Source organism: Melospiza melodia, chromosome 15 (genome assembly GCF_035770615.1).
Source record: "Melospiza melodia melodia isolate bMelMel2 chromosome 15, bMelMel2.pri, whole genome shotgun sequence".
Lineage (NCBI taxonomy): Eukaryota > Metazoa > Chordata > Aves > Passeriformes > Passerellidae > Melospiza > Melospiza melodia.
Genome location: NC_086208.1, coordinates 2,175,660 through 2,202,465, shown reverse-complemented (window position 1 = coordinate 2,202,465; position 26,806 = coordinate 2,175,660). Strand labels below are relative to the sequence as shown.

The following is a 26,806-nucleotide window of genomic DNA, read 5'->3' as shown; positions in this document are numbered from 1 at the left end:
GGTGTGGTGGAGCACAAGCCTGCCCAAGGTTGGCACATGCCAGTGGACGTGTCCTTGCTTGGAGCAGGAGGGAAATGCAAGAGATAGGGATAGAATGGAGAAGATGGGAGGGTGAGAGCAAAGACTTCTCAAATACAATGGGTAGTGGCTTAGATGCTTCCTCTGCCAGCTCTCATGGGAACTGTGAGGTCTCATCAGGTCTCATGGATTTACACACCTTGGACTTCTCTTACAGGTGTTCTTCCTTCTCCCAGTCCCTGTCTTTGCCTCCTCCATCAGGTGGTGTGGCTGGAGCAGGTGTTGCTGGTGAAAATCAAGGCACACAAGTCATTGAGCCCCTTAGCTGTGGGTTACCCCAGCTGCAGGCTTCCTTTGTGTGTTTGAGTTTCTCCAAGAGTTCCTTGTTAATCCATCAAGCCTTCTGGCATTTCCACCTGAGTTTTCTTTGTTGGGATGCATTGCTCCTAAATTAAGGGATGATCCTGGGATGTCACCCAGCTTCCTTGTGTCCCACTCCCCTCCAGGGCTCTGTCCCATGGCACTCTGTCATATGGGTCTCTGAAGAGGCCATAGTCCTCTCTCCTGGAGTCCAGGGCAGTGTTCCTTCTGTGTGCTGCAGTCCTGGAAAGCAGTTGGATGGCCAGGGACACTCCTGCACCATCTGAGCATCCATCCCTGCATGGTGTGATGGGATGATGCTGTCTCCCTCTGGCCCTGTCAGGGAAACCATGTTCCAGTTGCCTGTTGAGGTTTGATAGAGGGCACTTCTCTGTGAGAAGACACCAGAGACTTCCCCCATGTTGGACAAGGTCAGCTAAAGCAGAGCCTATCACCCATGAGGGCAGGATAATGTATTTAGGAAGGGGAGGAAAAGCAGCTCCCATTCTATATCCCCCTGTGCTGTTTAGGGGCAGAAATGTAGAAATCAGAAGTAAAGTTGAGCCTGGGAAGAAGCCAGGAAAAGGTCTTTTAAGGTTTGGTTTTATTTCTCATTACCCTAGTCTGATTTCATCCATAATAAATTAAATTAGTTTCCCCAGGGTGAGTCTCTTTTGCCCGTGATGGTAATTGGTGAGCGATCTCTCCTCACTGGGTGAGGTGACAATTATGCTGGACAGCCCTGTGGTGTCCCCTGTCTCCTGGCAGGAGCATGGTGGCCATGAGCAGCTTTGGTGTTGTGTCCCAAAGCTTGGGCACTACAGGTCAGGTGGGATCTCTGCACATGGGGTGAAAAGCTGGAGCACCCTGGAAGTAATGCAGCTGGAGGGGAAACAACAAAGATCATTTTAAAGATGATGCAGCTGGGGAAGAAATTAATGGAAGAGTGGGCATCCCAAAGCCAGGGCATCCTGGAAGTGATGCAGGTGGAGGAGGAATTCATGGAGATGTTCTTGGTTGGGCTTGGGGGGTTTGTCTTTGAAAAAGGGGGAAATGTGCTTCAATAGAATGGCTCCTGGTGTCCACAGCACCTTTTCCTCCATCCCACATAATGCCAGGATTTTCTCATACTCTGCCTTCCTGAATGGCAACTTTGCACCATCACCAACCCCTGATTTCTCCAGCCGGGATACAACTCTGATGTGAGCACTTGGTGAGCAGGATGCTGAGTGGTTTGCATCCAGATTTGGGTGATATTGATTCCTTAAGAGCTTCAGAGATGTCACCTTCCCATAAACCAGGTGGGGTGGGAGTGACCCAAGTGGGATTCCTTCTGTTCAAGAGCATCGGCGTTCTTGGAGATGTGAAAGCATTGCTTCCTCACTGCTGCCCTTGTCATGCCTGCTCATCATCCTGCCGTGGGAGGGGGACACAGTGGGTGAAAAAAGCTGCTTAGGATCTATCCTGGGGTTTAAATTGTCCTGGGTTATTGTTGGAGGATTAGGAGGGGATTTGGTATGATTGGTTGCAGCGGGTTAAATATAGGCTGGTGTGTATTGGAGGTCTGGTGTTCCAACAGGGAAGGAGACACGGTGCCAGCTTGTTTTGCCCCTTCCTCTTTCATCTCTCTCTTGTGACTGTGGTGGTCGGGATGAAAAATGCCAGCACTTGTTTCTAATATCACACACTGGCCCCGGGATGCACAAGAGACTCCAGTGGTTTGCCATGCAATTAACTTGCAGTGGCTCACGTGGCCTTCTCTGCCTTCAGAGGGATTGAGCTGGCAGGGAGAGCAGAAGGACTGGGAGGGATTTGGGCTGGGTTGGGGTGCAGGAGGCAGCCAGGAGCTTCTTTGGATTTTAAGGAAAGGGGGACAGGCTCCTGCCTGCCATAAACTGCTGCATTAGGAGGAACAGAAGGCCATATTCCATGTGCCCTCTTTGGGATGCCTGGAACCATGAGTTGGGCTGTGGATTCCCAGCAGTTGGTTTCTCCCTCAGGTTGTCTCCATCATCACAGCCTGGCCATGTCTTCGTTAGGGCAGGTCCCCAGCACCTTCCTCTGAAGGCAGAGCCCAGCATCTCTTGCTCACTGGGATGAGCCAGTTGTGCCTCTTAGCCATGTGCTGGCACCATGATCTAATCGCAACGTTTTCCAGGAGGAAAAGGAGAAAGAGAAGGTCTGCATTTCATTTCTGTCTCTGAAGGAGCCCCACGTGTCTGGCCTTGGCTCCATGCATTATCCATGCCGAAGCCTGCAGCTGGCTGCTGGCATAGCACAACGGGGGATGTGGGCTGAGATTTATAAACATGCTTCAGGCGCAGCTGCTCCGGGCTCCCTCGGCTCCATCCATCTCCCAGGGCCGTATATCTTGCTGCACTCATCAACCCTTGCAAATGTGTTTCCGAGTTTTACCTTGCTTGGATAAATGTGCCTGGCACAACAGACTCTGCTCCAGTGATCCGTGGCAAGGAGGAGATGCCACAATGCTGAGGGGTGCTGTGGAAGACCCCTCTGCCTCCCAGAAGAGGTACTGAGAGTCCTTCACCTCAGTGTGGGTGTGAGCCAGGCAGTTCCTCTTCTGAATTAGTGTGGAAAAGCTGAAACTCCAAGGTTTTCTGAATGCCCAGTGACTTTGCTCTGCGATGGCAGGCTGTGACCCCATGGATGGTTCTCCAGAGGAAAATACAGGGCAGAGGGATTCCCGTGGAGGTGCTGAAGCAAAGTGGCCCCGGGCAACAGAGGATTACTCTGCCAGGATTGGGTTTCCCTGCCAGGGACAGTCTTCTGGGCAGGAATGCTGGGCTCAGCTTGCCATCTAGTGGCAGTAGCAGCTTTTTCTGAAGAGGCATGAGGTTCATGGCCGTGCTGGTTCATAGCCCTCCTGGGAGGTCTGCAGCTCCACTTTGGGGTGCACAGCCCTTTCTAGGAGCTTTCTGCACTTTCCCCAAGGTCTTTCCAGCTCTTTCACATTCCCTACCCTACCTGAGCACACACGGAGCCAATGTGGATCTTCAGGTCCTCCCTGAAGGGCTGAAATCCCACAACCCTTTGGGGGTCACTGGGTTTTCACATCCCATGAAAGTAGGGAATGGAAAGAGAGGTTAGGTGAGACATGGCAAGAGAAGGGATGAGCTGGGAGTCTCCTAATCCCATCTTGGTGTCCCTCCAGCCCTGAGCCCAGTGTCTTAACTCTTCTGAGAGCCCATGACCACTTGTCCACCCTCCTTCAACTCTAGAGCTAATCCCTTCCTCCTGCCTGTCTTGAGGGGCAGGTTCCTGGCATCATGGGATCACACCTGGCCCTGTCTGACCCTTTCCCCTTGCCTTGCAGGGATGCTGGTGGTCAACGTCACCTGGAGAAACAAGACATACGTGGGGACACTGCTGGACTGCACGCAGCATGACTGGGCACCTCCCCGGTGAGTGCGTGGGGGGCTCTGGTGGGCTCCTGGTGCTGAGGGCAGATCTGGGCCTCTATGGCCCCCATGGCACCTGGGACACTCTGCCATGTGCCCATGGGGCTGCCACTGGGGTTGGCATCTCAGGCTCCCAAGGCACCTGGAACACTCTGCCATGTGCCCATGGGGCTGCCACTGGGGTTGGCATGTCCTCCATGCCCAACCCAGCTGCTCCCATGGCTCTTTGCCTCTGCAGTCACATGTGGGGGGACTGGAGACAGTTTAGCACTTCCCAGGGAACCTCTCTGGTTCCTCTTTATCGGCCAGTGGAGAGAGAAGTGTATGGGATTGGTAGTGAGGGGAGTAAGGGGGTCCCCCCTGTGCCTTGGGGACAGCACAGCCATGTGTCTGTTCAAGCCTCTGTGTCCCCCTCCTGTAGGTTCTGTGACTCTCCCACCAGTGACCTGGAGATGCGCAACGGCCGGGGCAGGGGCAAGCGGATGCGCCCCAACAGCAACACGCCGGTGAACGAGACGGCCGCCGCCTCGGACAGCAAAGGCAGCAGCAACAGCAGCAAGACCCGGGCGGGAGCCAACAGCAAGGGCCGCCGGGGCAGCCAGAACTCCTCGGACCACCGCACCCCGCCCGGGGGCACCGCCGAGGACGTGAAGGCCAGCCCCTCCTCGGTCACCAAGAGGAAGAGCAAGCCCCTCTCCGACATGGACCTGAACTCCAGCTCGGAGGACTCCAAGGGCAGCAAGCGCATCCGCACCAACTCCATGGGCTCGGCCTCGGTGCCGCCTGCCGCGGTCAAGGTGGAGCCGGCTGTCCTGGAGCGCAACTGCCCCTCGCCCATCCTCATCGACTGCCCCCACCCCAACTGTAACAAGAAGTACAAGCATATCAATGGGCTCAAGTACCACCAGGCCCACGCGCACACGGATGATGACAGCAAGCTAGAAGCAGATGTGGATAGTGAGTATGGCGAGGAGCCCTCCCTGCATGCCGACATTGGGAGCTGCAATGGTGCTGCTGGAACGCAGAAGGGCTCCCTCTCGCCCGCGCGCTCGGCCACCCCCAAGGTGCGTTTGATGGAGCCGCACAGCCCCTCCCCATCCAGCAAGTTCAGCGCCAAGGTCCCCTGCAAGAAGAAGGTGGGTGGGGAAGGGGACACAGACCTGGGTGCTCTGTCCAATGATGGCTCTGAGGATGGTCCCTCGGTGGCCGATGAGACGAGTAACGATGACTTTGACTCTCTGGAGAAGCGATGCATTGATAAGGACAAGTCAAAGAAGGCCTCTGGTGCTAAACAGGAGAAGATTCCTTCCAAAAGCTTGAAGTCTGCCAGACCCATTGCACCAGCCATCCCCCCGCAGCCGATTTACACCTTCCAGACTGCCACGCTGACCACAGCCAGCCCCGGCTCCTCCGCTGGCCTGGCCACAACTGTGGTCCAGACCATGCCCAACAGCCCCCAGCTCAAACCCATCCAGCCCAAGCCAACAGTGATGGGAGAGCCCTTCGCTGTCAACCCTGCCCTCACCCCTTCCAAGGAGAAGAAGAAGAAAGACAAGAAGAAGAAAGAGCCCAAAGAGGTGGAAAACCCTTTGACTCCTGGCAAAGCCTGCAGAGCAGAGGAAGGTAAGAGCCCTTTCCGGGGGGAATCCAGTGAGCTGGGAATGAAAGGAGAGGGACTGCTGAACGGTTCATCTGACCCCCACCAGAGCCGGCTCGCCAGCATCAAGGCCGAGGCAGATAAAATCTACAGCTTCACTGACAACGCCCCCAGTCCCTCCATCGGCGGGGCCAGCAGGCTGGAGAACACCAACCCAGCCCAGCCCCTGACCCCGCTGCACGTTGTCACCCAGAATGGGGCAGAGGCCAGCTCGGTGAAGACCAACAGCCCGGCCTACTCGGACATCTCTGATGCTGGGGAGGATGGGGAGGGCAAGCTGGAGAGTGTGAAGGCGAAGGATCCAGAGCAGCTGGTCAAGGAAGGCGCCAAAAAAGCTCTTTTCCCACCACAACCGCAGAGCAAAGAGTCTCCCTTCTACCAAGGCTTTGAAACCTACTATTCCCCTGGCTACCCCCAGGCTAGCCCAGGACCCCTGAACCCCGGCGGGCAGTCTGCAGCCGAGACACAGACCTTGAAGCTGAAGAAGGACGAGGAGCAGGAGAGCCCGGAGGTGAAGGTGAAGAGTGAAGGCTGTGAAGAGAAGAAGGCAGAGCTCGGCAGTGGCTCCAGCCAGCAGCCCTCGGTCATCCAGCAGCGCCCCAACATGTACATGCAGTCCCTTTACTACAACCAGTACGCCTACGTGCCACCCTACGGCTACAGCGAGCAGGGCTACCATGCCCACCTGCTGAGCACCAACCCTGCCTACCGCCAGCAGTACGAGGAGCAGCAGAAGCAGAGGCAGAGCCTGGAGCAGCAGCAGCAGCGAGGGCTGGAGAAGAAGGCAGAGCTGGGCTTGAAAGAGAGGGAGGCGGCACTCAAAGAAGAATGGAAGCAGAAGCCACCCATGCCCCCAACGCTGACCAAAGCCCCAAGCCTCACAGACCTCGTCAAGTCGGGGCTGAGCAAGCCCAAGGAGCAGGGAGGTCCTGATATGGCCAAATCCGTCATCATCCCCAAGCTGGAGGACTCGTCCAAGCTGTCCAGCAGCCAGGTCGCTGAGGGGCTGAAGGTGAAGCTGGGTGAGCCTGGTCACCTGGGGAAGGAGACGGCTGAGACGAAGGCTGGCTCCGAGTGTGGCCGGCAGGCGGAGGTGGACCCTGTTCTCTGGTACAGACAGGTAATGCCCTGCCCTGTCTGCCAGCCCAGCCTTCCTTGGGTTTGCTCCTGGAGGAAGCTGCTCACTGGGCTTTGATGGGGCCATCACCTCAGAGAGCACGTGGGGAGACTCCATGAGAGAAAAAGGGCGGGGCTGTGAGGCCGCAGATGAGCTAGGGAGAGCCTGGGGAAGGGGAATGAATGGAGTTTGCTGGTCTCCTCCAAACCCAGCCTGGATTTGGGACAGGTGGGGCTATGGAGAGGCAGCTGCTCTGGTGGTTGGCTTGTTCTTGCAGGAAGTGGAGGCCATGGGTGGGCCAAGGAGAGCTCAGAGAAAGGGAATGGGGTTTGCCAGTCTTCTCCAAACACAGGCTGGTTTTGGGACAGGGCAGCACCAGAGGGAGGCAGCTGTTCTGATGGCTGGCTGTTCTTGCAGGAAGCTGAGCCCCGGATGTGGACCTACGTGTACCCAGCAAAGTACTCAGACATCAAGACAGAGGATGAGCGGTGGAAAGAGGAGAGGGACCGAAAGTTGAAGGAAGAAAGAAATCGAAGCAAAGAAGCCTCATCCAAGGAGGACGGGAAGGAGAGCAGCAGCTCCGAGTGCAAGCTGACCCCCACCGAGGAGGCTCGCATGGTGGGGAAGGACCCCAGGCCCAGTGTCCACGTCCCCGTGTCCTCACCCCTCACGCAGCATCAGTCCTACATCCCGTACATGCACGGCTACTCCTACAGCCAGTCGTATGACCCCAACCACCCCAGCTACCGTGCCATGCCCACCGTCATGATGCAGAACTACCCAGGTAGGGAGCTGGGGCCTTCAGGGGGTGTCCATTGCCAGCTGTCCCTGCTCTCGGGGTGGGGGGTGGCTGTGGGACATCCTCTCACACACGTACAGAGCCACGTGCTCCCACTGTGCTGCCTGAATGCTCCGGGTGCCCTGACTGCTTTTTTCCCCCCAGGATCATACCTACCCTCCAGCTACTCCTTCTCTCCATATGGGAGCAAGGCATCTGGCAGTGATGACAGTGACAAGTCCCGGGCCAGCCCCAGCGTGAGCTGTAAATCCAGCTCGGAGTCCAAGGCCCTGGACATCCTGCAGCAGCATGCCAGCCACTACAAGAGCAAATCACCCACGGTGAGCATCAGCAGGGTGCTGGCTTCACCCAGCTCTGTGGGATAGTCCCTAGATCCTATAATGAGGTGGGAGCAGCTCTGTTTGTCATGTGGTTTTGCTGTTTCTATTGCTGTGGGGGAACCTGCAGCCATGGATTCCTACATTACAAATCCTTTGGGATGGACCGGCCAAACTTGTGCCCCAGTGCTGGGGCATCTCCAGACCCTGCAAGCAACCAGGTGACACTTGTCCTCAGCCCTGGAGCTGGCAGGTGGGATGTGGGGGCTGTCTCCATTCCATGGCTCCTGCTGGGCTGAGCTGGGAGGCACAGTGAGGAAAGAGTGGTCCTCAAACAGGCCCTGTATCCTCCACATGGCTTTTGTCTGTCCCACCCCATGGGCAAAGGCAGAGGGAACGTCCTGATACGTGCCCTGGGGCCACTGGTCATGTCCCTCAGCAGTGTGTGCTTTCTCCTCCGCAGATAAGCGAGAAGACGTCTCAGGAGCGGGAGCGCAGTGGCTGTGGGGTGGTGGGGGGCAGTGGCAGCTGCAGCAGCGTTGGAGGAGCGGGGGCAGGGGAGAGGAGCGGTGACCGGCCCCGCACGTCGCCCTCGCAGCGCCTGCTCTCCACACATCACCACCACCACCACCTCGGGTACTCGCTGCTGCCGGCACAGTACAACCTGCCCTATGCAACAGGTGAGAGTGGGGCTGGGCTGGAGGGGGCTGCACCTGCCCTTGGGCCGCGAGACCCTTACTCTGTCCCCGAGGGCCCGGCCCAGCCGCTGCTGACCCCTCTTGTCCCCGCAGGTCTCTCCTCCACAGCCATCGTGGCCAGCCAGCAAGGCTCCGCCCCATCCCTGTACCCGCCTCCCCGGAGGTGAGAACGGTAAGGCTCCGCTCCTGCCGCACTCCCCAGCCGGGCCGGGCCCCAGGTGCCCGGCATGGGCACTCACGGGATGCCCTCGAGGGTTTAGGGTTTGCCCGTGCCTCTTGGGGCTCGTGGGAGCTGACTTGCCCTTGGGTCGTGGCAGGATGTGACACACCGGGATGCCTGGGCTGTGCAAGACGTGTGACTGGCTCACATGGAGAAGCGCTGGAGACTCCTTTAGACATCAGTTGAATGGTGTTAATTGTACTGCTTGACGTTCCTGCCGTGATCTGAGGCAGACTCTGTCTTCTCCCCTCGTCGGACACACACTGACTCCCCACCCCACCCCTCTCTGGGGACTGGGTGAGCTGGTACCTGCGGATATATTTATTCTACTGAGCACCAGCACTTGGGGTGGAGGCGACTCACCTGCCTGGTGCATATGAAGAGGAAACAGAAGCACTGAGGTTTCTTGATGAATTTGGGACCCTGCCGTGTCTCTGTGAGCTGCTGCTTCACGATAGGACTGGGGGCAGGCGGGGACTTGGAACATGGGGCCGAGCCTGCCGTGTGGCCACAGTCTCAGGAAAGGAAGGAAGGACTGGCTCACAGAGCCTTGGCGGGTGTCAGGGGGCTGGTGTGAGCCAGGTGGGTGGGTGGCAGCCTGGCTGGAGGCAGCTGTGGGGCTCTCCCAGTCCCTCATCTGGTCCTGCACCCCACAGCACCCACAACTCTGTGCCTGTGGCCAGAAGCCACCAGCACCTGGCCAGTGGCCAGAGTGGGGCTGGATAAGCTCTTGGCCCCAGCAAAGCAGCCTCTGCCCTTGGGGTCTGGGTCTCTGTGGGGCTGGGGGCAGCAGGGGACAGAGCTGGGGGCTGTGTCTGTCACCCCACAGGCTGTCTGGGCCCCCCAGGCTGTGCACGGCCAAGACCTGCCTGAAGCTCCTGCCTGTGGCTTTTGCTTTGGTTTCGGAGCCGCAGCTCTACAAATCCCAGCCTTTTCTCTGCCCCACTATCACGGCAAGTGCCCCCCACACCCTGGGGCAGCACATCCTGCTGTTGGGGGGGCTGTGGCTCCCCTTTTCATCCACCTTTTCTTTGAGGGCAGCTTCCCCAGGCCGCAGGCAGGGCGCAGCAAGAAACAAGCACACTTAGGTTCTGCCGGAGGCGTGTGGGGCCGTGCCGGTCCCCGCTCCAGCCTCGTGCCAGGGCTGGGGGCACCAGGTCCTGGAGGAAGATGGTCCCCACTCCTGGCTGCTCCCAGCTCTGAGGACAGGGGCTTTCTGGTCCTCTGCCCCCAGCCCCAGCGCGGCTCACCCCAGGCCGACACTCTACCTCGGCCCCGCAGCGGCCGGGCCGCCGCCCCGCCCCGCCCCGCCTCTCCCGCTGCCCGGCCGGGGGACAGGGGCCGTCGCTCTCAGCTGTGTGTGTCCGTGTCGCACCCGGCCCCGAGGGCCGCTGTACGGGGATGCTCTGCCTGCTGGGCTCTGTACATACTGTAAAAAGCAATTGTTTGAAAGCTGTTGTTTTGGGTTTTGTTTTCTTTCCCCGTTTCTTCCCCATCCCACTGTACCCAGTTGGAAAGGAGGTGCTGGCTGCTCTCGGCCCGCTTCAGGTGCCGGCAGCACAGTGGCCCCAGCCTGCTCTTGTTGTCTGACTCATTTTTCTTCCACCTTTTGTTGTGTTTGGAAGGAGACGGGGCCGCGTGGCCCGGCACACTCTGCAGGGACAAGGTGGGTTGATGGACCCGCCCCGCACCCGGCACAGAGCCACACACAGCCACGGGAGCGGGCACCGGCGGGCTCGGGGTGCTCTGAGAGCCCCACATCCACCGTGGAGGGGTGTCCTGACTGGCAGGGTTGGGGTGCTCTGATAGCCCCACATCCACCGTGGAGCAGTGTCCTGACTGGCAGGGTTGGTTGGGGTGCTCTGATAGCCCCACATCCCACCGTGGAGCAGTGAGTGTCCTGACTGGCAGGGTTGGTTGGGGTGCTCAGAGCCCCACATCCCACCATGGAGCAGTGTCCTGACTGGCAGGGTTGGGGTGCTTGCTCTGAGAGCCCCACATCCACCGTGGAGGAGTGTCCTGACTGGCAGGGTTGGGGTGCTCTGAGAGCCCCACATCCCACCGTGGAGCAGTGAGTGTCCTGACTGGCAGGGTTGGTTGGGGTGCTCAGAGCCCCACATCCCACCATGGAGCAGTGTCCTGACTGGCAGGGTTGGGGTGCTCAGGGCCCCACATCCCACCGTGGAGCAGTGTCCTGACTGGCAGGGTTGGGGTGCTCAGGGCCCCACATCCCACCGTGGAGGGGTGTCCCGACTGGCAGGGTTGGGGTGCTCAGGGCCCCACATCCCACCGTGGAGGGGTGTCCCGACTGGCAGGATTGGGGTGCTCAGGGCCCCACATCCACCGTGGAGGGGTGTCCTGACTGGCAGGGTCAGGGTGCTCAGGGCCCCACATCCACCGTGGAGGGGTGTCCTGCTGGCTGCTCCTACCTCCAGCCCCGGCCGGCCCGGCCCAGCCGGGCTCCCAGCACGGCCGGGGCCCACAGCGGCCCCAGCGGCGCAGAGGAAGTGCCTGGGGGTGTTGGGGGTGCCACAGGCTTTGCTGGCAGGCAGAGGGGCTCGGGGGGCTGCTCCCCACCTTCCCACTTGGGTCCCAGTTGAGTCTCCCTTTAGGTGTTAAATGAAACAACAGTTTTTGCAGAATAGGTTTGAGGTTTGACGTTTTCGGGGTTCTCTGGGCCAGCCCCGGTGTCAGACCGTTGGTGTTTATAGCTCGTTTCCATTGGCGTTGCTGTGTTGGGTTTCATTTCAGTCTTCCTGACTCTGCCCTTCTGTAAAGTGTACATTATTACCAAGTTCCTTGTTTTTTTATATATATATATATAAATATATATATATACAAACTGTACTCTTCTTGCCTTTGTACATTTAGGCAAGGAGGGAGAATAAATCTTTTTAAGAGACAATCACAAACCTGTGAGGGTGGCTTTTTCTTGCTGTTCCCCCAAGTCTGGTCCTTTATCCCTAAAGAGCGTGGCCAGTTATTTTTAGGGGCGGGAGAGGGGATTTCCCTGCCTCAGGCATCTGAGCAGGCTCCTGGTTCTCACTGACCCCTAGATCCACCTCTGGCCCAGCACTCACGGCTCTGGTGGGTGCTGCAGCTGAGCTCAGAGCTGGTAATTGGGGGCAGAACCCCCTAGGGCTGAACCCCTGGGCACCAAGGGCCTGCCCTACACCATGGCCTGAGGGTTCAGGAGGTACAGGGCAGAGGCACCTTGCACATTTTCCAGAGGTGCTTTTGGAAGGCATTTGATGATCTTGGAAATCCACATTTGCCCTCCTTTACTTGAGGCAGGGCAGGAGAGGATTTGAAATTGTCCGAGAAGCACATGCAGTCACACAGCCTCGTATCTCCAGCAGAATGATGAGCTCGGATCAGCCTCATTCCAGCTCCTGTGATTAGAATCCTACATTTTACCAGTCAAATTTACCAGTAAGAAGCAGCAAAGTGGTTCCCATCCCATCAGCTGGGATGTGCCAGCCACTGGCACGTGCAGGGACACCCAGGAGGCACCCACCAGTCTCGGGCCACAGTTGGGGCAGCTCCAGCCACAAGAAGGGGTAAAACTGCACCCTTCTCAAGGCAGCAGCAGCACTCAGCAGTTTCAGCCAGGAACACCCATTCCCAAGGGCTCCTCTTTCAGAGGACAGCCTCTGATTTTAAACTGGTAGAGGGTCTAATGCCCTGCTGGAGAGAGCAGAGCTCCTTTCCCTCTTGGCTTCATGGAGGTGAAAGAGGGCAAAAGAGACCCAAATTTATGATTATTTATTCACCCTCACTCATATCCCAGCCCCACCTCTCCCTAACCACTCACCATGGTGGATATGGAATGATGCAGGTCCAGCTTCCCAGTAGAATCATCTGTGAAGGGCAAGGGCACAACAGGAGCAATCCCACAACAAGGAGCCAGGCCAGGAAGAGCTGAGGGCACTGCCCTGGGGCACAGCCCAATTCCCTGCCAGAGAGAGCCAGCCCAAGTACAGGGACAGGGCTGAGCCATGACCTACTGCTGGCACCATGTGGCCCCTTCCTGCAAAAGCCCCTGGGTGGGGAGAATATCCCAGCACCTGCCCCCACACAACCCTTTGGTTTGGACACAGCCATTGGTGGCATCTCAAGCCTTGAGCTCATCGCTGTGGGAAGATGAGTAGGAGCAGAGCTGAGGGCTTGGGGTTACTCCAAACCCATCCTGGGGGTAAAGGCAGGAGCTTTTCTTGGCTCTTTGGACCATCCCAGCCAGCACGGTGCAGGTCAGGAAACTGCTCCTCCCAAATAAGCAGTCCCAGGTGTGTCAAGTTCATCTGAATGCCCCTTTTATTGAATGCTGTGATAGTGTAGTGGGAACATGGAACAGGGTTAAGACTGCGTAAAACAAAAGCTGGAAGAGCAAGAAGTTTCAAAAAAAAAGGGAAAAAAAAAAGGTTAGACCAGTTAAACCAGCATTGGAGTGGAGATGTATGGGGGGTTTAATGTAGTGTTAAAGGATAAACTTGAGTGTCTCCTGCATGTGCCCCACACCAAGCCAGGCTGTTTGTAAGGTCTTGAGTGGGACATGGAGGGGCCGTGTCCCAGCTGAGCCCACGCAGGGCGGGCAGGAGGAGTCCCCAAGGTGGTACCGACCCCGGGGCTCCCACACCATGCAGCTGCATGGGAAGAGCTCCTATGCCAGTTCATAAACATCTTCCTTTTCCTAGTGATGATTACATGTGTGATAGATAGTTCTCTAGGCAACATGTTTCAATGAGAGTCAACTCTGGGGGTACACAGCCCAATCTAACAATGAGAAATGCGCTCGCAGTCCAACAGAAGCTCTGCTTCCCTCTCCTCAGGAAAGGAGGTGGTCCTCTCTCCCCTCCACAGCATGTAGGGTCCCACTGGAGTTGCCCTCTGCAGCTATTCTTCGTCGGAGGAAGAGCTCTGATCCAGGGGGTACACCATGAACATCACGTCGGGCCGGGCTGGGACAGCGGGGTGGCCGGGCCGCACGATCTCAAAGCCCAAGAAGCTGAACGTCTTCAGGAGTGGAGCTACCAAAGACAAGGAGATGTGTTACCACCAGGAATAACCCTCTTTGCCTCTCCCTTGAGCCATCAGTATCAAACTGCGTGGGACACCCTCTGTGAGTGCATCCACAGCTTCCTGTGCAGAGAAGCACAGCCCTCCCCAGCAGGCTGGGGGCTTTTGTCTCCTCCTGTGCTCACTGCAGCTGCTCCTGAGTGTCAAGGGATTTTAGCTGTGCAGCTGAGCAGCTCTGTCCATGTTTCTCCTGCAATATTTTTTCTATCCCCTGTGAGAAACAGCAATCCTTGGTTGTGTGCCTGCACCAGCTGCACATCCCTGCTTTCCCAGGATGTGGGTGGCCATCCCAGAGGATTTGTCCAGGCCCAGCACCCCTTGAGCACCGAGAGAGGACAGACAGCAGCAAGGAGGAATCTCTTTGGGGACAAGGGTGACATTTGCTGTCTCCACAAGGAGGTGCTGGAGCTCAGCAGAAACTCCAGACAGCTCTGCACAGGTCGGGGTGGGACCCCAGGAAAGCCACTTATGGTTCCCTGTGGGAATTCAGAGTGGGGCCAGCCCACACAGATCCAGTTCTGTGGCACCGTGCCTGTGTCACTGAAGCAACGGCTGCCCTGTGACCTGTGATACCCTGGTGCAGTGTCCCACCCTGTGGCACCCTCGGGCAATCAGCTCCAGGACACTGAGTGATAACACAGAGGAGCTCCTGAAGCTGTTTTCTGGCAGCACTGAATTCCAGCTGCATAGACAAGGACCCAGGATCTGACCACTCCAGAACTACAAACAACCCCTGGCACTGGCTCTGTCCCCTGTCCCCAGCCTCTGCAGTGCTAGTGTGACATAACAGCCAGGACTTGATTTGGAAATTATTCTTGGCATGGTAATGAGGGATGATGACATCTTCCTGGGCTCAGCTCAGCTTTACTAAGGCTCTTCATTTCAGAGAAGCCGGGACAGCTCGTGAAGCTGCAGAGTAAAATTAGAATTGGGGTTGGAATTACTGGCTGGGATACAGCCTGGCTCTGGTGGGATTTGCAGTGACACATTCCCAGCCTGGTACATCCCCCAGCCCCCAGGCTGTAATCCCTCACCCAGCATGTCTATCTTTAGACCCTAATGCAGCCCCCAAAGCCATAAGTATCTCAAGCTAGGGCCAGGATTACCTGTAAGCCTGGAAAGGACAGGAGTGTCAGGAGATCTTTAAAAAGCTGATGAATTTCAGGACAACAGTGCTTGTTTTGTGTCTAGTAACTCCTCCCTTTCACCTTCCATGTCACAGCAGCCTGGTGCCAAACAGAGACTTCACTGCTCACCAAAAGGGGGAATATTAACTGACACTGGATGAAAAAATCACCCCAAATCATTCAGGAGCAGCATTTTGCACCAGAGTATTTAATGGCAGGGCAGCAAAGCAGATGAACGGAATCCCACATGGAATCCCAGATGGTTTGGGCTGGAAGGGATCTTAAAGCTCATTGAATTCCACCCCACTGCCACGGGCCAGGACAGCTTCCACTGGACTAGGCTGCTCCAAGCCCTATCCAGCACATCTGCTGGAGAAACCACAGCACTCCCTCACCCTTACCCTCCACACAAAACTATTCCTGTAGGAATTATGCACATAACAATCCCTGCACTGGGAGGGTCCCCTGGGATGACCAAGTTTCTTTAAAGTCTCAGCAGCACCGTGTAGGATGTCAGGAGCAAACGCGAGCACAGACCAGCTCTCACCTCGATCTTCTCTGCTTTTTCTGAAGCAGATGAAGACATAGTTGACTTTCATTTTTTCTTCAGCAAATTCCAGCAGTGCTGACAACCTGCCAAGGAGGGAGAAGACAAAAGGACATGAGCTCTGGGAAGTCCTGTCCTGAGGAAGCCTCTGAGCATTATCAAATTATCAACTGTTTGGATGATTTCGGACACAAAGATTGTTTACAGCACCCTTCCAGCGAACAATGGGTGCTGAAACAATGGGCTTCCTGCCCTGCAGATCCAAGAGCTGTCCTTGCTCCCAGTCAGGATCAGTTCCTGTCCTCACAGCCACAAACACCCTCCCCACCCGTGGTGCTTTGGGACCGAAGCCTTCGTGGTCAGGAAGCGGAATATTGCAGCTGCTCCCAGGCCAGGCTGCATTCCCTGGCAATGCACGTGGGGGCTCTGGGAGTTCTGTGCTTTCTGGGAAGGAAAAGCGCCCAGAACCGAGCTCGTGGCAGGCAGAAAAGGAGAACAAACCATCCCCAGAGAACACGTGCACAGGCAAAGCCATTTCCTGAGCTGGATGGCACAGCTGCTGCCCCCTGAATCCTGGCTTCCTGCCTTCCCAGCTGGATTATTTCTGCCACCTCCTGATGGAAGCGGTGCTGCAGGAACCCCTCTGCAGCCTCCAGGGTGGCTCACTGATCAACTGCTGTCACTTGGAACCGCTGGCGCTGCCACAGCAGTGACAAACAGGCCTTCACTCCACATCTCAGCAACCAGCTGTCAGAGCAGAGCAGGAGATTAAATTTGCAAGGCTTCTGTTAATATGTTAATGAACTACTTTAATTATGGCTTCTGGCCTCTCCTGGGCTGTTTCACCCAGCTAAAAATAACCTGACAAAATTGCGCTTTAAGTCACAATGACAGTGGCAAATAAATCCCCTCCCAGAAGGACCCATTCCAGGGAGAGCCCAGAGATTTACAGGCCAACTGGAGAAACTACACAAACATTTATCTGGACTCAGAGGCAAATGAGACAAGTGTGAGACAGCAACAACACTGCCACTTTCCTGAAGGTGCCCAGCCATGGGTTTTTCCTTAATGAGCTCGTGTCACTGAGGGATGAAGCCTGCTTGGAGATTTAGGAGGAGCTGAGGAATCCAGCAAAGCCACATCTCCACTGCAGCAGAGACCTCTGGCACAGAGACTTGGCAGGAAGGAGCTGCTCTGGAAGCTGCATTTACACAAACTTCCCATAGCAGAGCTGTCTGGACAAAACATGACCGGATTCTGCCAAGAGAAAAATCAGAGCTCCTGGCAGAGCCCAGCACCAGGGCTCCAAGAGCAGATCCACCTACTGAGGAGGACAGCATCAATAGCATGGAGGGGTTTTTAGTTCCCTGAAAAAGAGGAAAATCTGCCAAGATTGGCTTGCCAAGTGGCCAGAGAAAAATAAAATCAAAAAATAATAAAATATCAGAGGAAATCTTGTTGGCTTTCTATACCAAAGTATACAAAGATTCACTCTGCTCATTTATTGCTTGTTTTTCATTAGGCTTGGGACTCAAAAAATGTAACTCACTTGGAATATCACTGGGGGGAAAAATATTCCTATGGAGGACTCCACAGACCAGGGAGCAGCATGTGCACAGACCACAATCAGAGCTGCTATTGCACAGCCCATTTTCCCCACACACACCATGGAATCCCAGGATGGTTTGGTTTGGAAGGGACCTTTAATCATCTCATTCCAACTCCTGCCAAGGGACACTTTCCACTAGACCATGTTGCTCCAGGCTCCATTCAGCCTGGCCTGGAACACTTCCAGGGATGAGGTGTCCGTCCACAATCACTTATGTAACCCAAGTCCTGCCCTCCAGGAGCCATGGCTGCACCTTTGGGATGCAGAACTTACCCTTCTTTGCTTCCATCAGCTAATAATCCATCAGGGATTTCCACAAAGAGGCTCTGGTTTGAGAGCACTGCATCCCAGGAGGAGGTCTTCACCTCTGTGACCTTGTACTGGAAGTGGACAATGTGAGGCTTCCCTTCATGCACTGGGACATCTTGGCTAACAGTGATCTTCTCATCCTGGGAAAAGGAAAAAGGTAAAGTCCTGAACAGCCAGAAGACAACTGGAGAAAGCAAATGCAAAGGAATGGTCTCAGGGTTTTACTAAGAAGAGGATTATGCTTTTCCCTTCTCCTTTTGCTGGCTCAGGGACACATCACACAGTTCTCAGCCCTCAGAGGGATTTCTAGCTATGTTTTCCTGTTAAGGAATGTAGTTTTACATATTGACATGGTATTAAATTTCTGAGTAGAAGACTCCACTCCCTCCCTGCAGGCTCCAGCCACAGCTGGTGGTGCTTCAGGAACTGCCCTTCCAAGAACACAACTGGACCCAACACCCAACACAGAGCTGCTGCTACCACAGCCCAGCCAGGTTTGGTGCCTCCCCCATCCCCAACACAGCCTTTCTGTTCCAGGAGTGACCACAAATTGCTTTCCCAGATTTTATGGTTTGCCTCCTGGTGTAAGGGAGGAAAACACAGAGCATGGGGAAATTCCAGCAGATCTGAAGCTTCTGAGGAGGTCTCCTCCAGAGACCACAAATGCACATGTCCTTCCCCAGTCCTGCCCCATGAGGATGCCAAGCATGCAGATTACTTGGGATCAGCTCAGCAGTTCCTAGAAAACAATTCAGTGGTTAAGCCCCATTCCTTCAGACAATTCCTGCAGGCACTTGGCTTGCCCAGTCATGATTTCCATGTTTCAGTGCAGAGCCCTGAGTTAACACTGTTACTGCAGTGGAGATGAATGTCCCCTGTGCTTGGTGGCAGCTCCTGTGTCCCTGTCCCTCATCACAGGCACCTGGGCAGCTCTGAAACCTGGAAAGCCACGTGTCCCCCTGTCCTCAGCAGGTGGGTGGGCAGTGGTTCTCTCCTCTGGGACATTGGGTGAGCGCTGTCCAGCCTCCAGATATTTTATTTTAACAGGGTGATTAATTCAGCAGCTCTTTCCAAGCTCCTCAAGCCACTGTCCCAGTGCTTTAATTCCTATGACCTCCTGTCTTAAACCAGATGTCCCTTGGTTTGAGAGCTGTATGACAGAGCAGCCTCTGAGGACACTGACACTGGTGACAAAGTAATACCATGGGCAAACTGGGAGCTGCCTGGCCTCTGAAAGCTGAGCAGAGGAAGTTGCCTTTCATTGAAAGTTCACAAAGCTGAGCTGGAAAACAAGCTTACACTTCACCAGAATAAATATCCTGTAGGAAACAAGTTTATTCATTGAGTTTGAAGGAAGTCTGAGTGGCTGAGTGCACCAAGAAATGTACTGAGAGCTGTTCCAATGAGGTCAAGTTGTGGCTGTGATGGAGCCAGCAGAGAGAGGCAGGGCTGAATACAGAGATTCTTACAAAACACAAATCCAAGGGGCTCATGTGTAAATCCTCCAGCAGTGACTTTACAGGACCCTTTACAGGTCTTGTTTCAGTGCAGAAAGTGTTTCTATTCCAGAAAACATCCTTCTCTCCAGAAAAGCTCACAGCTCTTCCCATGCTCACAAAAGTAAAACTGGGTGAGGAGGGTAAGGGGAGCAGGCTGGGATTGACACGTGGGAGGTGTGCCTTTGATGGCACTGCCACAGTGAAGGGAAAAGCTTTCTGAGCCCTTTGGTTCAGAACTTCCTTGGCACCACAAGTTGTGTCCAGTGCCCTAAACCCAGTGAGATTGTTCCACTGAACCCCCTGTGACAGCCCAGGAGCCAAAGGCAGCAGGACCACAGGGATTAGCAGAACCAGTTCCCCTGGTTCACTGGGAATTAGGTTTACACAGCCTGCCTGGGCCAGCTGACACTTTATTTCTAGGCATCCAGAGATGCTGGGGAAGAGAAAAACTCTGTGGGCTGCAGCAACAACAGCCCAAAATTCTTTGGAAGCTGCTCAAAGCAAAATCCTGTTTACACAACAAGCACTCGGTTTTAGCTCACCGTGGAAAAATCCCCCCACAAAATCCCCCTGCCACGTTCCTGTGGACAAAACCCTCTGCCACCAGAGTGGATTTCACCCAGCTGCCCAAACCCTGGCTCCCCAGCCCTGCAGCTCCATTTCAGCAGTGCAAAGCTGCAAGGAGCACTTCCACTTGGTTCCAACTCACCAAACACAGGATTTCCCAGCCCTGCTCTGCTCCTCAGATGTCCCAGGAAGGATGGGGGGAGGCCCTGGTGTGGTGGCAGGGTCAGAGGAAGGATGGTACAACCCACCCTGGCCAAGGGGCTGGAGAAAGCTGTGGGAGCCCTCCCTGCTGCCATGTGCTGCACCTGCAGGGCACATCTCAGCTGTGCAGCACCCACATCAGTCACTGTGGCACTCCCAGCTCCAGCAAAGCTCCCTGCACGGAGAGCTGAGCTCAAAGTCTCTTAACACAAAAATCCCAACACCTAAAGCGATCCCAAATTTATGGCAGTGGCGTATCTGAGTCCTGCTGGCAGAGGCAGGTGTGTTCAGAAAGGTCATCCCTTGGACTGGAACAGCTGATACAGCTGGAAAAAGGACTGCAGCTTTCAGATCCAGATGCCTTTGCAGGTCATGCTGGTTGGAAAGCTCAGCTGCTCTAACTGCAGCACTGCCAGACTGAGCAGGTGACCAGAATCCAGTGTGACACACCTCAAACCCTGGGGTCACCTCTGGGCCCCTCATTCCAGGACAGCACAAATCTGATGAGGGGCAGCTGGGGGGGCTCAGCCTGGAGAAAAGAAGGTTCATGGGGGCCCTTGTTGCTCTCCACAGCTCCTTTGCAGGGGGGAGCAGCCAGGTGGGAGTCGTGCTCTGCTCCCAGGGAACAAGGGGTGGGATGAGAGGAAATTACCTCAACCACTTGCAGGCCACAGCAGGTTGGGTATTAGGGAAAATGTTGTCACTGAAAGGACTGTCCAGGCCTGGCAGAGGCTGCCCAGAGAAGTGGAGTCACCATCACTGAGGGGTTTAAAAGCCCTGTGGATTTGGCACATGGAACATGGGCAGTGCTGATGGAACAGCTGGACTGAATGACCTTAGAGGGTTTTTCCAACCCAAACTATTCCATGATTCTTTGCTACAGAAGGGGCTGATCTTCTAACAGATTCTGCTAGTTTTTGTCAAGCAATAAATCCAGGAGGAATTCCATCCATATTTCTGGGATGCAGTTATCTGGATGACATCCCCCCTGCCTACACACCACTGCCAAAATCTGCAATGTTGGGGCTGTACTGGAATCAAACACTCCAAAGTCTCCAAATAATGATTCCTTCCACCTTCCTCCTCCATGCTGAGCCCATTTTTTTGCCTCTGGGCCTTGCCTGGTGCACACACAAGGCTTGGCAAAGCTGGGCAGCAGGAGTTCAGGCTGCAGGGTCCCATTTCCCACCCAGAGGGGATTCATTACTTCTGCTGAGCCCACCTGATGCTGTTTTTGTATCTTCCTTCTGTGACAGGAAGCCCATTGTGCAGCTTCTCTGGAGTTTGTACCCCCAAACATCTGTGACAATTCACCCTGAGCATTAAACTGATGGGACCTTATCACTGGAGGCTCAGAGGTTGGCATTTTGCAAGGTGAGGAAAGTGCTGAAAACTCACCAAAGGAAACTCAGAGCAACCAGGAGCTCTGTGATTCTCTCAGGAACTCCCAGAGGAGTCTCTGGGAGCTGTGGCCCAAAAGGGTCTGTATCTTTTCATCAGGTGACGTCTGTGTGCCACCCACAGGTTAATTAAAATCAGGTCTAACACCTCTGACAACAGCCAAATCTGCAGGGTCAGCAGAAATTCAGCCTGCCTCATCTGCAAGGAAAAGCAGCCCTTGTCCCAGCAAGGAGACAGCTGTGAGCCAAGGCACACAAATCACTCCACAGGAAGGAGCAGCCAGGGCTCCTCACTGGAAAGGAGAGGTCCCATGGAATGAGGAGGAACACCAAATGAGACAGCTGCAGGCCTGCAGACACAAAGCCTTGCTGATCCTGCCCTGCCTGTGCTCATGCTCTGGGAACAGCCCTGTCTGGGAGCTGCCTCTCCCATCTGCTCCTGGGTTCAGGCAGCTCCCAGGCCCTGAGAGCTTCACCTTCCAGAGCAGGGGGCAGGAAGGAGCTTATCAACCCTCCCCTGCTGCATTTCACCTTTCTGCTTCTCACTTCCTTTCTCTGCCAGCCATTTCAGAGGCCCTTTCACGTTTTGATAATGCAGGTTCCCTGTACAATAGCTGCAGCAGGCCCCTGGGGACAGCCTGGTGAATGACCTGCTGCACAATGGGCTCTCATTTCTTAATAACCAGGTGATATTTAAGCAGCAGAGACCTGAACAATTACCTGTTCTCCCACTTATTATCTCAGAATTCTTTGCATTTATTCCCACCAGAGTGTGCAAGGAACTGAGCAGAGCTGTAACACAGGCAGAGGTGAATGTTTAGAGGTTAAATGTGTCTCACCTTATAAATCAGAGCTGAAAGAGAAGGATCCCTGCCACCCCCTCGCCCACCGGGGATCTTCGACAGTGGGTGAGGGGCATCAGGAGCACCACAGAGGCCCTGGAACGATGTGCCTGCAGCACTGCAGCTGGGGACAGTTACTCAAAGGTAAAATACTACTGCAAGAAAAACAGAGAGAACACCCTGTTACATTAGCAGGGATGGCGTTTGGGAGGCTCAAACCCCCACATGGTTTGTATCCTCGCTCCTCCACAGCACCCAGGGGTCAGCACAGAAACCACCCACTGCCCCCGGTGGCACCAGAACCCGCAGGGGGCTTTGCTGGGAATGGAGGAGGGGCCAGAGCCGGGAACCCGGAGAGTGCTGAGCAACCTCATGCTAATCAGGGAGCCCTGGAAGGCTGCCAGGAGCAGATGGCTGGGAACACATGACCAGATGAGCACACATTTTCTAGAGGCAAATATCTACAAATAGATCAACAGGGCCTAGGAGGAGAAGGTTTAAGTTTCACATTTTCAAAGCCAGGAGAAGTGAAAGGGTTGGTTCTTCAATACACTCCACAACATCCATGGCAATATTTTCACACACACATGAAGCACCATGCAAGCATCTTCCATCCCACCCTAAAAATTACTAGTTCACCCCAGGAACTACTTTGAACAGCAAGAAAACACATTTCCTTTGCAGTTTCCAAGTTTGTTTGGAAGTTCTACACATGGTCCTCCAGAATTGCTTTGGACACAGCCTTCAATACCTGCTCTGGCTTTTAGGAAACTCATCAAAGCAAATTATTTTACTTCTGGAGCCTTGGTTCCTCTCTCAGCACCACAACAGCTCTGTGCTGAGGCCCAGCAATGTTCCTTCAGCACAGCCCTTCCCAGTGCTCCCATTCTGGAACACACAGCTCAAAGCTGTGCAAGCACCACCAAAACAACACAGTGAGGGGGGTTTGTGAGCACAGAGCCAGCAGTGAGGCTGAGTGGATAAATTCTGCAGCTGCTCTGACAGCCACTGTCTGCCCTTAAACTTCTCACTTGCAGTGATTACCAGTGCAGTGTTTTTCCACTCTAATCCCTGTCCACGAGGCAGACAGGCTTAAGTATCCAAACAGAGCTGCACTGTCAGAACCACCTCAGATGCCAGAAACAGGGAATCAGTCTGGTTTGGGCTGGGAGGGACCTTAAAGCCCTCCCAGTTCCACGGGGACACCTCCCACTGGACCTGCTTGCTCCAATCCACCCTGGCCTTGTCACTTGCCCGTGCCAGCTGCAAACAAAACTACTACAGGTTGGTGTTTCTGAGTGCCAAAAACAACTCACAAATGCACAGGGCAGAATTCACCACGGATCTCTGCTTACCACCCACCACCAAAGCCATCTTTCTACAGAAAACACTGATATTTTCCTGCACATATTCCCTGCCCCAGGTTTGCTAGAGGGGGCACTGGGGCAGCATTGCCATGTCAGGCAGCTCTTGGAGGAAAAGCAGTTTCACTACACCAGGAGATGTCTGGGAGCAGAGCAGGGTGTTGTGTGCTCCCTGCTGTGCCCGGGGCCATCAATGGGCCAGTGTGTGCTCAGTAGTAGAGGATGTCGAGAGGATGACAAAGCACTTTGTGCCGTCCCCACCCCCGAAAGCTGTTGGCAGCTTTGTTATTCCCTTCCCTCCTCCCTCTAGCCTCCAGCCAACAATGTACTATTGATAGCTCTTTGCAACTTGCGGCCAAGGCATCGAGAAACTGGATAATGAAGTGGAGTTGTGGGAAAAAAAAAAAAAAAAATTAAACCAGAGAGGCAGCCAAAGACACTTCCCGGTTTCACTTCCTCTGGCACACGCAGAAGTCAAAACACCAGCCCCCTTCAGCTGCTGCCTGCACACCTCCACCATCCTCCCCCAAAATCAGGGTCCCTGCACACCACCACGACCCCACCGAGGATTGGGGTTCTGAGAGCAGCACCCTCAGGGAAGAGAGTGCAAAAAAGGGCTTTTGCTTTCTCCAGCTGGGCTTCAGCTCACTGGGGGGAAATTCATGCAAACACCCAACAGCATCTGATCCCTCCACCCATCCTCGCTACAAACTCTCCCCGAGGTCTGTTTGTAGCTTAAAAGTTAGGCTTGTGCTCCCTTCTGACGTCTGTCCTCCTTGGAGAAGCTGCTTTCCTGCTGCTTGGTAGAAATTAGGATGCATTTAGATCACCAAGGCCTTTCCGTGGAGGAACTCCTCAGTTCGAGCTCCCCGTCTGTGCTCTGCCCGCAAGGGGAGCTGGAAGTCCATGTTGAGCTCTCAGCTCTCATCCCGCGGGTGTAATTTTAACTCACTAAGCTCCCAGCGATCCCAAGCCCGTGCCCTGTCCCTGGGAAGAGCAAAGGGCAGCTCAGCAACTTCAGAACCCCATCATCGCTGCTCGTGGCACACAGAGCCAGGCTGAGAGCACCACCAGGGGCTGAAATCGACACATTTCCCTCGCGTTTTGGGGGTTTTATTTGCTTGGAACACTTAGACCAGATGGAAGGATCTAGAGAGCTCTCCTGACGTTGGAGAAATGACTGTTTTGTTTGTTTTCCTTTCTGCCCCTTCCTAAAACAGGCGCTGGAGATGCAACTGTACCTGAATAATAATAATACTAATAACAACAATAATAGGAACAATTATTATTACATTATTATTATTATTATTGCTGGACACATATCCAGGAGTCCGATTTGAGGGGTAAATTGTAAATAACCATCTGCTGAACACAGCACAGCTCAAGCATCTCCCACACAGGCAAGGGGCAAGAACCGAGGCTGCCCCACACGCATCCTCTGGGCTCTTATCGGCCACAGGGGCGCAGGAAATGACACTCTGGGGACTCCAAACAAGGAACACACACACAAGATAGGTCGGCCAGCTGAGAAAAACACACAGATGCTGCAAGTTCGTGCCTGGAAAAGCACCTTCCTCCGGGCAGAGGGGGGCGCGGGGAGGGAGCGCTCGGACCCCGCCGCGGCCGGGGCTGCTCAGCGAGGGGCGCTCAGGCCCTGACGAGCCCAGACCCATCCCCGGGGGGTTCCTCCGCGGGGAAGCAACGCCTCGATGGGGATTTTAAACGAGGAAAGGCGGAGCGGCCTCCCCACGTCCCGCGGCCTCCCCGCCGCCTCAGCGCCCGCCCGCGCCCCAGGCCCGCCCGCCGCCGCCGCCGCCGCGCTGAGGAGCGAGGGAGGGCGGGGAGCGCGCTGCACACCTGTCCTGGGTGTTTATCATGGTGCGCTCGTTCCGGTGCGGCTGACGGTGGCTATCGGCGCTGCTGGTGCTGGTGCGCGGCTGTGTCCCGGCTATCCCCTCCTGCTCCGCTCGGCGCCGCGCTCCGACTGACCCCGCGGGCCCGCGCGCCGTCACGCCCCCCGCGCCGCGCGCCCCCGGCCCCGCCCCCGGCCCCGCCCCCGGCCCCGCCCCGCGGCGCGCGGGCAGCCTGGGAACGGCCGCCCCAAACAAAGGCGCGCGCCCGGCCGCGCCCCCGCCTCGCCCCGCCCCGCGCCCGTGACGTCACCGCCCCGCGCGGGCGCGCGCGCCTGCTGCGTCCCTGACGGGGCTGAGGGGAGCGCGCCCGAGAGCCCCGGCTCTGCCCTGACTGCCGGCTCTGCCCAGGGTCCTCCTGGTCACCCACAGGGCCCCGGCTCTGCCCTGACTGCCGGCTCTGCCCTGGCTCCTCCTGGTCACCCACAGGGCCCCGGCTCTGCCCAGACTGCCGGCTCTGCCCTGGCTCCTCCTGGTCACCCACAGGGCCCCGGCTCTGCCCAGACTGCCGGCTCTGCCCTGACTCCTCCTGGTCACCCACAGGGCCCCGGCTCTGCCCAGACTGCCGGCTCTGCCCTGGCTCCTCCTGGTCACCCACAGGGCCCCGGCTCTGCCCAGACTGCCGGCTCTGCCCAGGGTCCTCCTGGTCACCCACAGGGCCCCGGCTCTGCCCTGGCTCCCGGCTCTGCCCTGGCTCCTCCTGGTCACCCACAGGGCCCCGGCTCTGCCCTGACTGCCGGCTCTGCCCTGGCTCCTCCTGGTCACCCACAGGGCCCCGGCTCTGCCCTGGCTCCCGGCTCTGCCCAGGGTCCTCCTGGTCACCCACAGGGCCCCGGCTCTGCCCTGGCTCCTCCTGGTCACCCACAGAGCCCTGGCTCTGCCCTGGGTCCTCCTGGTCACCCACAGGGCCCCGGCTCTGCCCAGGGTCCTCCTGGTCACCCACAGGGCCCCAGCTCTGCCCTCAGGCTCCTCCTGGTCACCCACAGAGCCCTGGCTCTCCCCACAGGCGTCTTCTGGTCACGCACAGGGCCCTGGCTCTCCCCTCAGGTTCCCGAATCTCCTCATGGTCTGGTTCTCCCCAAGGTCCCAGCTCTCCCCTCAGGCTCCTGGCTGTCTTCATGATCCGGTTCTCCCCAGGATCCTGGTTCTCCCCTCAGGCTCTTGGCTCTCATCATGGTCTGGTTCTCCCCAGGGTCCCAGTTCTCCCCATGGGTTCCCGGGGCTCCCCTCAAGTTCCCTGTTCTTCTGGGGCTCCCAGTTCTCCCCCAACACCCCTGTGGGGCAGGTCTTAGGTAGTGACAAGGCCCAGGCAGGAACAGGGGCACAGGTGGCAGGAGGAGAGGTTGGGGAACAGGGCCAGGGAATGGGTAGCAGAGCCACGTAGAAGAAGCCACTGGTGCAGAGGTAATTGGGAAGAGATTCCTCCCTGTGAGGGTGGGGAAGCCCTGGTACCCAGGTTGCCCAGAGAAGCTGTGGCTGCCCCATCTGTTGAAGTGTCCAAGGCCAAGTTGGACAGGGCTTGGAGCAACCTGGGATAGTGGAAGGTGTCCCTGCCATGCAGGTTGTAACTAGATGGGATCTAATATCCCTTTCAATCTCCTGACATGATGATTCTATATCCTGCTTAAAGTATGTTGCTGGTGCATAAAATGTGGCCTGAGATACAACAGGAAAGTAGGAGCCAGTGTAAAGATTGAACACGTGGATAACAGAATGTGGAGCTGCCCATGACAGGGTTCTGCAGGGGCTT

At 56.0% G+C, this 26,806-nt stretch overlaps 2 protein-coding genes across 4 annotated transcripts in view; one reads left to right on the top strand and one right to left on the bottom strand.

The window, feature by feature from the left end:
* Positions 1-11,517, top strand: part of ZNF609 (zinc finger protein 609) — a 66,391-nt gene extending 54,874 nt beyond the window's left edge. For all 3 annotated transcript variants that reach the window (XM_063169315.1, XM_063169314.1, XM_063169316.1), the window contains exons 4-10: positions 3,713-3,800; positions 4,219-6,574; positions 6,989-7,355; positions 7,515-7,690; positions 8,151-8,367; positions 8,479-8,557; positions 8,703-11,517. In XM_063169315.1, the coding sequence (XP_063025385.1) occupies positions 3,713-3,800; positions 4,219-6,574; positions 6,989-7,355; positions 7,515-7,690; positions 8,151-8,367; positions 8,479-8,552 (3,278 nt within the window). In that variant the 3' untranslated portion in view covers positions 8,553-8,557; positions 8,703-11,517. The remainder of the gene's footprint in view (positions 1-3,712; positions 3,801-4,218; positions 6,575-6,988; positions 7,356-7,514; positions 7,691-8,150; positions 8,368-8,478; positions 8,558-8,702) is intronic.
* Positions 11,518-12,901: 1,384 nt separating this feature from the next.
* OAZ2 (ornithine decarboxylase antizyme 2) lies at positions 12,902-25,146 on the bottom strand. The gene is given in 6 exon segments (XM_063169313.1): positions 12,902-13,632; positions 15,356-15,441; positions 17,238-17,413; positions 21,780-21,860; positions 21,862-21,937; positions 25,004-25,146. Coding segments are annotated over 6 exon segments (573 nt in total). The 5' UTR covers positions 25,024-25,146; the 3' UTR covers positions 12,902-13,498.
* Between the last annotated feature and the right edge of the window lie 1,660 nt (positions 25,147-26,806).